Here is a 13,197-nt window from a genome sequence, read left to right on the forward strand (position 1 = left end):
ATATATATATATATATATATACACACACACAAGTGTATGTATGTATATATATATATATATACATACACAAATACAAGCGATAAATGTACATACATATATACCTACATACACACAAATACACACGCAATATCAATATCTGAGTGTACAAATATATACATAAATAATATACATACATACTTATGTATGCGTGTGTATATTATATATATATATATATATATATATATATATATATAGTTTTAGGGAAAATAACCAAGTTTCAAGAACTCATCGATGAAAATCCACTATCACATATAGAAAAATTAATAATTAAAAGCACAATAAATGAGTATAATATAAAGTAAAGTAAATATCATAAGATAAATATATATGTATATATATATATATATATATATATACACACACTGTAAAGTATCCATTATCTCCCCCTTTCCTCCGCTCTTCCGATCAAACGAAAAATAAAAACAGCATCAGTACTGAAAAATATTTTTAAAACCCACCCACCTCCACATCCGTCCGCTAACTTCGTTGTATTTGCTAAAGTTAATATTATTAGTAACAACAAGAGCATTATAATATATCATTCATAAAAAAAAGACAATAAATACATTATTATTATTATTGTTGTTGTTGCTGTGTAATATTATAAATTGCTCTGGTTTCGTTTTTTCACTTCTCTCCCCTTTTCACACTCTCCTTTTTTTTTCCCTCTGCTTTCTCCCGCCACTTCAACAAACCCGAACATATACACATATGTAAAAAAAAAATCTACATACACGTATATATACACGTTTTTTCGAATAGTGGATCTCGAAGTAGAAAACTATAAATAACATGTAAATACGGATTTGAAAAACCCTTTTCGACCCCATTTTTATATATATATATATATATATATATATATATATATATATATATGCTATTGCTTATTAGTTTCGAGATCCACTATTCCAGAAAAGTTTCTGAAATTCTTATGACATCAACAAAGTATGTGTGTGTGTGTGCGTGTATCTATACATATAGATACACGTTCATATGTATGATTACCGGGTACCTTCATGCAAATCACATTCCAATCAAGAATTCTGTATTTAACAACCATGAAGAATGGTAGTTTAGTTAGGTTGCAATATTATAAAATAAACAAATATAGTCACTTTAAACGTTATCGTGTGTTCTCATTTGTGCTCGTGAAATGTGTGTATGTATATATATAATTTATATATATAAATTTGGCAAAATAATAATAATAATAGATAAAATGATCATCCCGAAATACAATATATTATATATATAATGAGCATATTTATTAGTGCTCGTTAAATGTGTGTCTATCTATATATATATATATATATATATATATATATATATATATATATATATATATATATATATGTGCACACCACAAACACCCATGTCTTATTTATCAGCCCTACATATGAAACAAATTTCAGCCCCCCCCCCCCCCCGCTCTCATTTTAACCCCCTTTTGCCAAGAATATAAGCAAGGATCGCGAGGGGAGGGGACAATGTGGAAAAGGCTCGGATTGTTAATATTTTTTTTATAAACATATATACACACATATGTGTGTATATAAATTAACGGGAGACACAAAAGAGAATTTGGCAAAAGTATCGCAGCATCTCACTTGCAGAAAGAAAATAAACAAACTATTTATCGAATGTCTTGTTTTATTTCTTGCTAAAATATAAATAATCACCATAAATATAAACATGTGTGTGTGTGTGTGTGTTGGTGTATCTATGCATATATGCGTACACACGTGTACGAGTTGTCAGCTCTGACTGAGGAAGTGTATGATCAAAAGGCATTCAAGCCACAACAACCCATTTTTGTTTGTTTCTTTCTGTCGTATATACTCCGTATATATATATATAGTATCCAATGGATCCTTAAAAATAATATGAAATTTTTAAAAAATATAATAAAGGCCAAGTAATAGTCTGAAGAAGATTTGCCTGCTGTTTCTAGCAGATTCAAAGTCCACATAAGAGTACCTTTGTCGACTCTTCTTGCATACACTTTCATATATATATATATCACACAAAGTTTGTGTAATAAACTGAAGACGGCGGCTTCCACTTTCTTCTCTACCCCCTCCTCTCTCTCTCCTCTTGCTATCATAATCATCATCATCAACAACAACCCACAGTTGAAATTTCAAAATGTATATATTTATTGTATGTATGTATATGTGTGTGTGTGTGTGTATAGATTGTTCTTAGAAAAGAAACTGTTTTCAAACCAGTCTTTTCAAACAGCTAGCACATGGCTTTGGTGATGGATTTCCAGAGCCAGTTTAGCTTCAGAGAGAGAGACCAGAGTAAATAAAACATTATTCACCTAAATTCTGTATCGAAATCGCAAGCACTGACTAAACTCATAAACAAACACAGCGTCAAGTTTCTCTTTTACCAAATTACGCAGTTAGAAATATTCACACACACACACACACACACACACACACTTTAAGCACATACACACGCACATCTTAATTCATAAAAAACAAAAAACTAGGTACTTTTGACAAAAGTTCCCATTAAAAATTTCTTATAGATTAAGGCTATGGAAGTCTACATAGAACAAAAATTGAGGTATGTATATACGACGGATAATATATATATATATATATATATATATATATATATATATATATATATATATATATATATATAATGTATGCGTGTACGAGTATACGTGTATGTATATATATAGAAAGGACGTTTATACACAACTACGTAAATACTATGTACGTGTATGTGAAATATGTATGCACATATGTGTGTATATTATACACACACACATTCACAAACTCTCATTTAGCCCGGATCCAGCAAATCCACCATAATCAAATACTTTCTGTCACAAATATGACCACCCATCCTCGTTGCTATTCAGTAGTTACACAAATCCCAATACCCGGTACCCATACGTTTTTCAAAGACTAAAGTATGTGATCTGTCAATCTGAGGTAGATTTAGCTGTTATTTCAAGACCCGAAATTTCTCCTAATTTAGCACAGAGATAATATACAGTAAAAGGGGGCGGGGGCGATAAAGGATAAGGCCGATTAAAATAAATTGAACCCTAAAATTGCTGATACTTTAAGTTTACCCGATCTGTCTTGCGGAATGGGGGAGAGAAAAAAAGGGGGGAGTAGTCGGGGTGTCAGTAGATCCGGTGGGATTTGTGAGAAAGAAACTATATATGAATGGCTCTCTAGGATTTGCGCCAACAGAGTCGACGTGACAGTCACGACTGGAATACCTTTAATAACCGGTCCAGCTGACTTGGGAGCTAAACACTATCAACTAAAATAATCGGTCGTTCGTTCGATCTGCTAGAAACAGTAACCAGATTTCAATCAAATCACATCCTACTGTCATTTAAATTGAGGGGGGGGGGGATAATAAAGAGGCGGGGGAACGTCCATTTAAGATTCAGATCGTGTAACTATTAAAAACGTGATGGCCACGGCTGGAATGTCAATTTATAAATTAAAAGCAAAAAAAAAAACAAAAAAAAACAATAATGCAGTTTCCTTCCATCCATGGAGGAGAAATTATGGTGATTGCTGACAGACAATCCAGATCCAAGCAAATCCACGATATAAAAGGCATGCCAACCGTGGCCATAACATTTGGAGATTCAAAAAAATACGTGATTTTGTTTGTTTGTTTGTTTTTTGTTTTTCTTTTAAGGCACTGAGATGTATGCGTCGGAAAAGGGGGAGGTTAGGTTGCTATTTCTAGCAAGTAAAGTAAACCATCTAAAAGATTCTTTCGCTGGCGGCGGTTGGCTGGTGGTTGTTAGCAGTAACCAACTTGATCGATCAAACCCGATTCAAGGCGCTCCAGCCATGACAGTATGTGTGTGTGTGTGTGTGTGTGTGTGTGTGAACTGGCCGGGCTGTTTCGCTAATTTGTAAAGAGAGTAAGTTGGTTAATTAACTAGGCTTTAGTACACTATATATATATATATATATATATATATATATATGTCGAAAAGCGGCAAGGCGGAACTCGGGAGTAGCAAGGGCGTAAAAATTTCATATTTTTCCCTATATATTTTAAATAGTTTATACATTGAAACACTCTTTCCTGGCAGTTATTTATATAGGGACATATATTTATATGGAGAGAATTGGAAAAGAAATTAAATTACACATACACCCAAATACAGCACACACTCACAAACACATAAATATATATATATATACACACATATATATAACAATATTGGAATGCTTTGAGCACTTTTTACTCCAGTTCGTACATATGGAATATACATATGAATGTATATAACAAATAACTACTCGTATGCAAGGGAAAATATAAGAGAGGACGGGATATGGTTTCCTAAGTAATGCAGCGTTAGAATTCCTTCTGCAGCAAATATATTCGGAGCCAGTTGTTGTTCAGCCCTAGGTTAACCGTGACAAAATAGACCCACGATCAGAGTAGTTCATAATGCATACATTGTGTGTGTGTGTCTTATGTCAAGTTATAATGGAAATAATTTTGCATTAAGCTGAAGAATTAATACTTTTTGTGCAGTACATATTTATTATCTTAACAAGAATAGTGTTGACAGTAACTTTGAAGTGACGGCCTGCTTAGCCTTGTGCGTGTGTGTAACTTGCATGTGTTTTATTTCTGGTTGAAGTGTGTCTGATATGAGATATGACTGATGTTTCTAGCAGGTCTTAGCAACCACATTATAAACGTACCCTCGTTGACTCGTCGCTTGTCGTTTATTTTACATGTTTTAATGGCTGGTGAGGTAGTTTGATAATTTTGGGGAAAGGACGACGAAGGGAAAAAATATCTCACACACACACACACGAGGAGAGAGGGTTGTGAGACGATAGGCAGGGTGTATACTAATTGGAGAGAGGGGAGTGCTCGCACATAATACGTTAATGTCCTTTTTCTCAACGTTGTACACACACACACACACATAAACGGAGGGAGCTGAAACAGAAGGCAACGTGTGTGTGTGTGTGTGTGAAATGTACAGAAAAAAGGAGAATATTACATACACGTGCGTACGTGTGTGTGTGTGTGTGTGTGTGTGTGTGTGTGTGTGTGCGTGTATGTAGGCAGACATCCACATTATACACAAAAAAGGGGTTGACATGTAAAGAGTAGTGTATAATTGTGAGAAAATGCGTGTGTAGAGAGATCGCTATATATATGGCGATCTCTCTATACACACATATATATACACATATGTACACACGCATTTTCACAATTATATATATATATATACACATACACACGTACGTGTATGTGTACGTGCATATGCACACACACACACACACACACACACACACACATCCGATAAGGGGAAGAAGAGAGCAAAGTCCGCCTGTATATTAAAAAAACTTGTATGTAAATAAAACTGTTCCATCTGATAAGTGAAGTAGCACCGTTGCTGACGAGGCAGATGTTTCAAACAGAGACAAATTAATCTTTTTTTCTCTAACACTAACCACCAACCACTCGGCTCTCTCTCTCTCTCTCACTCGGCCTATGTTTTTATACATACCGTCTGTATGTATATCTATCTACACGCAAAGGGCTGACTAGAGAGAGAGAGAGATGGCTCCTTCAATGTGGTTTGCTAGTGCTGGTATAGAAACAGAAGTCTAACTCTGCCTCAAATCACGCCCTTTTAATGTCTTTAAAAATAAAAACTGACACATTGACAAATAATGTAGTGTAACTGCATAGCTGGGGAAAAAAAGGAGGGGAGAGAGAGAGAGAGAGAGAGAGAGAGAGGATGGATGGCCATGATTGGAATACTCTGATCATAAGTCTACTTGTTCGGGGGCCAACTTTGGAGAGAGAAGAGGAGGCATCAACGAATTCAAAGCCATAACAATAATGAAAATGTCTTCAAAATTTTGGGACAAGGGTAGCAATTTTAGAATGAGTTGGGAGTGAGTCGAGCTACATCGACCCCCGAGTCCTCCGCCAGTTCTTTTTTTTTATCGACCCACCAGGGATACAAAGCAAAGCGAACTTCGGCGGGATTTGATTTGCAATGAGAAACCCCCAGGAAAGTGTTGAGGTGGGAAAATGCTGAAAAACATTTTGTCCGGCGCTCCAAACGAATAATTATAATAATCGTTATTATTATTATTAATATTAATAACACATTCATTGCCTTGATGATAGGTTTGATTTAACAAGGCTGACCCGTGGCCTAAACACAGCACTATATATATATACATACATACACACACACACACACATTATATATATATATATATATATATATATATATGTGTGTGTGTGTGTGTGTGTATAACGTTTGTGTTTACAAACGTGGGAGATGAAAAAGGTACCCAACACAGTTTTACTCTTTTCCAAGCCTCCGTCACTGGATCGCAGTGCCTTTTAACACGGGGTTATATCATTCTTATTATTTTATTCCATTTTAAATCAACCACACACACTACTGCGACATTCCTCTCCTCCCCTAACCACATCCATTTCAAATTGCTGTTTGATTGATTCATCATCGACAAGGAGTTAAAAAAAAAAAAGGGAACACACGCACACAGTTTACGTATGTATATAAATGAAATTTCATTAAAAATGAAATCAATCTCGACACAGTCACTACTCCACACACATTATATATATATATATATATATATATATATATATATATATATATATATATATATATATATCCATTTAGAGTTGACTGTCGGAAAAAAAAAAGTACTCAATACCACACTAGTAGTTAATGTATATTATTTTGGTCAAATCAGTCTTTTTCGCCTTTGGGAACGCAGGGTCTTCAGGCCAGTTGTCACACACACACACACACACACATCTCTGTCTTTCTCTCTCTCTCTCTCTCTCTCTCTATATATATATATATATATATATATATATATATACACAATTATTGCATTTTATATGCCTATACACTCACTTTTGTATCTGTGTATAAAGCGATTTGTGCAGTGGAAAGAAAAGGGGTTGAAAATACAACAGATAGGTGGCCCCCAAAGCAGTGTTCAATGCTTACAAAGACAGATGCATATTTCTTTTTTTTTCTATTTAGATAAAATTAAAAAGAAAATAATTACTTAGTGGAAATTGTAAATGTGACAGTTACTTTCCTACATAGATAAAAAGGATGTCGGTTTGAAAGGAGAAAGAGAAAGACAGAGAGAATGCATATTTATTAACAATTGGGGGTTTAGTGGGGGTGTGTCAGCCTAACACGGAGAAATGTTCTCCCCCAACTCCACCCTTCCATGGATATATTTATTAATTAAATCCACTAGCACGAGATTTAAGGATTAACAAATGCAAAATATTATCAATATGCATATAGATAGATAGATAATTGCTAATAATCTACAAGCACAAAACCAGAAACTTAGGAGAGATAGGGCCGGTCGACCCCCTGTGCTTTATTTATCAAGGGGTAAAAGACAGAATAGACTTCAGCGGGATTTTAACTCTGAAATACCACAAGGTTATTTTACCCCCGGTGCTCTGTCAGTACAGTACCCTTCCATAATGATTTCTAAAATACTAGAAATATAGGAGTGAAGAGAGTCGATTAAATCGACCCAGTAGTTGAAATGTATTTTATCGATCCCTTAGGATTAAAGAAACCAGATGACATCCGTGGGATTTGAATTCAGAACGTCAAGTGCCGTCACTAAATACTTGCAAGACATTCCGTCCAAGACCAACCATAAAGAACTGAACCTATTCGTGATTGCTCGTCTTCCTACAAACAACTAAAATCTCTCTCATATCATACATCATCTTCGAAAGAAAACACTGTTTAATAATATGTATCTTCAAAGACGTGACAGGCATGGTCGGATTGCTTTCGATTATATGTCTTCTGAATCAGAGCCGATTGGCTCTGGAGCTAAAAACAACTAGGAGTTTCTTCCATTGCCATTAGGAGTGACGGACGTTGGAGAGGGCACAACAACAATAAACAACAGGAGGAAACAACGATTGTGTGTTGTTTCCCATCTTCCGAAATTTGTCGCTTTTGCTATGTTTGAAAATTGAATTAAATGCAGGCTTAGATAATCAAACACCGATTACACTGTAGCTGCCTTGTTCCATGAATACCGGTTTGTGTAATTAGCCATAGAGCTTACCTTTAAATAAGGAAGACACGGAAAGATTGTGACAAGCATATATATATATATATATATATATATATATATATATATATATATATATATGTATATGCTTGTATGTATATGGTCATATGTGGCTTTTAATAAAGACACATAAACATATACATGTGCTTTATTTATTAATATATATATATATAAATATATATATACATACATACGCATGTGCTTTTATTATATACACATAAGTGTGATTTTTTTTTTACATACCTACATACATACATACACGCACATATACATGCATACAAATGTGATCGAACATACATAAACACACATGTGTTTGCTTTAATATACACAGATGGATGGATGGATGGGTAAATAGATGTAGGTTCCCTAATTACATCAATACATCCCCATAAATAAATGAACTGTCAAGGCCGATCTCCGGGCCCACCGCCTTCAAATACACCATATATATATATATATATATATATATATATATATATATATATATAGACACACACATACTTGAAAGCGAGAAGGAGGGAGGCTTTATTAACTATGTATCGTATTAGCTAGAGACCACCACCGCCTATTCCGGCCCAAGTGCAGCTTGTCACAACCAGCAAAAGGGAAAAAATATACAATTTAAACTAAAACCTGCAACTACTACCGAAGCTGTTTAGTTGTAATAACAGAATTAATGTGGTGATACCACCACTTCGAATACGAAATCAAGCAGCTGTATGCAATAAACAGACACAACACACACGTATAAATATATATATATACAAATATACACACAGAAAATTACAAATGAAACATACATAAATGTACCTTTCCTAATACAAACACACACACACACACACACACGCACACACATATACATATAAACACACGATGCTAAATATATGTGCGTGTATGTGTATCATTGTGTGTAAATATGTACATGTGAATACAGATCTATATACAGATCTATACATATATATATACATATATACACACATATGTACGTACACAGGGAATTGTGGTTTAGCGCCATTTTTCTCCAACACGTATGCAAGCAGAAAGCTAAGCCAACTTGTTGGTAGAAGGATGGGGGATGATGCCTGGTCTTTTTGTTTGTTTTTGCTTTTGTTGTTCTTTTTTCTTTTTCGGGATTTTTTAAACGTGGAAAAAAACATATATATATAACGAAAAAAAAATCCAACTCCAATACCTACCTTTCATGTTACTCGACATCCTTTCACCATAACATTCAGTAAGACTTCCCAATCACTCAAAACAAACCGAAAACTAGAGCATCCAACAAAGAGGTAAAAATAAAACCAGAGCAGGCTGATTTACATGTGTAGGTCACAGACATGACATTAACATAACTTAGCATATATTACCCTTGTTCGACCTCACCCCACCCGGTTTAGCGCCCGAGACGGCAAAACGCCGTCTTCGGCCGGCCGTCAGCGGTAGCGATCGCAGCTGTGTAGAGAGACTCGGACATTGCCGCCGCTTTCGTCCCGATTTGTCGCCTGTAATGTCCGCAAACGGGGTCCCGAAGCCGCGACCTATATTCTTGGATCGCTAGCTGGCGCCGCGCAGTGATACCGGCGCCGTGCAAATCTCTCCTCCCGCTCCTCCCCCCTCGACGCTGCAAATCGTCTTCCGCCTTCTTGTTCCGGAGGTTGTGAAGTGTCTACTGCTGCTGCTGTGCTATTGCTACTCTCCTCACAACCACTACTCCCACTACTACCATCACCACCTCTACCGCTTCTCTCATGCTTAGGTAACCAAGGAAGGCAACACAAGCTGCTAGTAGTAGTAGCAGCAGCAGTATTCAATAAACTCAGTGTGGTTGGCATACTTCCTCCACCCCTACACTCACTGCAGTAGTAGTAATAACAGCGCTTATACACTGATGGTGGTAGTAGTAGTGGTGGTGGTGCTTGTGCTATAGCAGTAGTGTTTGCATTAGTAGTAGCAATAGCAGTAATGTTTGTACTATTAGTAGTAGTCACAGTGGTAGTGCTTTCTTTTTTATTCTTTCACTCGTGGTAGTAGTAGAAGTAGCGGCTATAATAACACTGCTTTACCTAGCGCTGCTATAACCACCACCACCACCACCACTACTACTATTACTACTACAACCAACCAACCACCACTACTACTGTACTGTATATACTTAGCTATAGTGGTTATGACAATACAAATGGAAGATAATATGCGTGTGTATGTGTGTGTATATATATATATATATATATATATATATATATATATATATATATCACCTTCCCCAATAGACGTGTAAATATATGTATTCATATATATTAATAAATAATTGTGTGTCTATACACTGTAATCTATATGTATATGCATATATATTTTTTATATGCTCAATATATATATGAACACGAAATTAGATTATATATATATATATATATATATATATATATATATATATATATATATGTGTGTGTGTGTGTGTACACGTACACACACATACATATATTATATACATACATACAAACACATGCTTGTGTGTGTGTGTGTGGTTCATTAGAAAGATTGCGTGCGCGTAAACTGTATGTATGAGAGAGAGACAAAACGAGAGAGGGATATATAATATATTGATATATATTCGTATATATGTGTGTGTGAGAGAGAGAGAGAGAGAGAGATTTCTACACACTCACATATCTGTGTGTGTGTATATGTATATATATATATATATATATATATATATATATATATATATACACACATAATAAACGTGTGTGTGTGTACACAAGTGTTTGAAGCCTAGCAATACACTGTCCGTACTGAATGAACAGTTTACAAAAAGAGAGAGAGAGACAGACAGACAGACAGAAAAGGAAAATCTCTAGTAGTTTATTGTAAAAGATGAATAAACATTGCACTACTACTACTACTACTACACATGACTAAGGTTAACAGAGTTGCCTACCTCCACCCTCCCACCATCTCCCTATTTCCCCTCACACTGACACTTTCTCTCTCTTTCTCTCTCTCTCTCCCATTCATACGTACACTCTCAAATACTTTCTCTCTCTCTCTCTCTCTCTCACACACACACACACACACTCATATACATACATGCATACATACAATTTTGATCCTCACACGTTTACATGATCTCACAAGCACTCATACGCCAAAACACACGTTCTCTCTCTCTCTCTCTCCACGAGCAAGTGCGAGAAAATATTTTTAACACATTTATTCTCTGCACAGCTATCTGCGTGCAACCTATTCTAAAACGTTGTCATTTATGTTGTGTATATATATATATATATATATATATATATATATATATATATATATATATATATATATATATATATATATATATATATTACTCAAAGTAGGCATTATTGTAGATCCATTTCAGCCGATTGTACTAACTCTTGATAAATATACGAGTGCATATTTTTCCTAACTTATGGATTAACACACACACACTCACGCTTACACACAAACAGAGATAAAAGAGTACATGTTTCCACAATGCATAGAAGCGAGAGAAAAAGTACTCGATACTAGAGATAAAGAGATATACAATTTATTCGACGTTGAAAACTACGAAGTACTCCTTCAAGAAGTTGGGAGTAAAGACTTAAGAAGTTTCAGGCAGCATGAAATAATTTGTGTGTGCGTATATATAAGCGCATGTGTACATTCTATTGAAGCATACATATATCGATCTGTAAGTGGTGGATACAATGAGCTAAGGGGAAGTAATTCAAGTGGGTCATTGGCATGCATTTGGTTGGCGAGGGTATACTGAATGAGATGCGCCAAAACAAAAACTTCTCACTGAACTGAAATATTCCCTCTTTGGGGTGAAAAGAAAGCAAATACCGAGAGATAATGTTAGCGACTATCAATGAAAAGGGGAGGTAATTTAAAAATTATATGTAGGCACAGGCATGGCTGGGTGATAAGATATTTGCTCACCAACCACATGGTTTCGTGTTCAGTCTCACTGCATGGCACTTTAGGCAAGTGTCTTTTACTATAAACTCCAGGCTGGACAAAAGCCATGTGAGTGGATTCGGAAAGAAACTAGTCATATATGTGGGTGTGTGTGTGTCTTTGTGTCTGTCTCGCTACCGCTTGACAACCGGTGTTAGTGTGTGTGTGTGTGTTTGTTTTCCCCCAGTGCCAAAAAGAAGTGTCGCCGAAACCCAGTCCAATCAGCGGTGTCTAATCGCTAGTATCCAAAGAGTTGTGTCCAATCGTTGCCTCCCGATTTCCACCAACCTTCTGCCCAGCATTGATATTCATTTTTATCGACTCTGAAATGACAAAAGACAAAGCTGATCTCGGCAGGAACTGAACTCACAAATCGAAGCGTGAGATCTCAAACACTGCAATATTTTAATAACTCTACCAAATCATTGTAAAGGTAAGAGAGACAACTGCAACCACATTTCAGTCTAAATGGACCTCATCAGCATAATATATTGTTTCTAAGACTGGTTCTAAAATTAATGCTTTCTTTTTCTTATAACTATCTCCCCCTTTTCATTGAGAACCCCTAATAATTACAGCCAGTTATTGCATTCCCTTGCCTTATCGAACAAAAAGGGACATTTCAGTTAATTGAAGATTCATCCTCTTAACTTTATCTCACTTTATGCCATAGATATGTTTGAGTTATATCCCCTCAACTCATTTAGTTTTTACAATATGCAAATTATTACTCACCAAAAATCTACATAACTTTAGCTCCGCTTCCTCTCCCCCACCTCCACCTTGTATCTTACCACACAGCGGGCGTGGCGGTGTGATGAGTTTACTTTCCGACAACACCGTTCCAGGTTCAGTCCCACTGTGTGACACTTTAGGCAAGTATCTCCTATATAACCTTGGGCTGACCTCTTACGAGGAGTTGCTGGGTTTAAGGGTTACCTGACAAGCCTGGTTGGAGACCCAAGTTTCCGAGTTCTTTTACAGGGCTTAGGAAAACTGGAGGACCGCTGCAATATGTGTGTGAAGCTGAGAGGGAAATATACTGAATGACTTATCC

The 13,197-nt window shown here is 35.8% G+C and overlaps 1 protein-coding gene across 3 annotated transcripts in view; it reads right to left on the minus strand.

Moving 5' to 3' along the window:
* LOC106881536 (putative nuclear hormone receptor HR3) overlaps positions 1 to 10,296 on the minus strand; it is a 198,581-nt gene extending 188,285 nt beyond the window's left edge. The window contains exon 1 of one of the 3 annotated variants that reach the window (XM_089343910.1): positions 9,374 to 10,296. In XM_089343910.1, coding sequence (XP_089200036.1) covers positions 9,374 to 9,392 — 19 coding nt within the window. In that variant the 5' untranslated portion in view covers positions 9,393 to 10,296. The remainder of the gene's footprint in view (positions 1 to 9,373) is intronic. The other 2 variants (XM_089343912.1, XM_089343911.1) reach the window with 2 other exon arrangements.
* Between the last annotated feature and the right edge of the window lie 2,901 nt (positions 10,297 to 13,197).

The sequence above is a fragment of the Octopus bimaculoides genome, chromosome 28 (assembly GCF_046866305.1).
Source record: "Octopus bimaculoides isolate indiv1 chromosome 28, ASM4686630v1, whole genome shotgun sequence".
Lineage (NCBI taxonomy): Eukaryota > Metazoa > Mollusca > Cephalopoda > Octopoda > Octopodidae > Octopus > Octopus bimaculoides.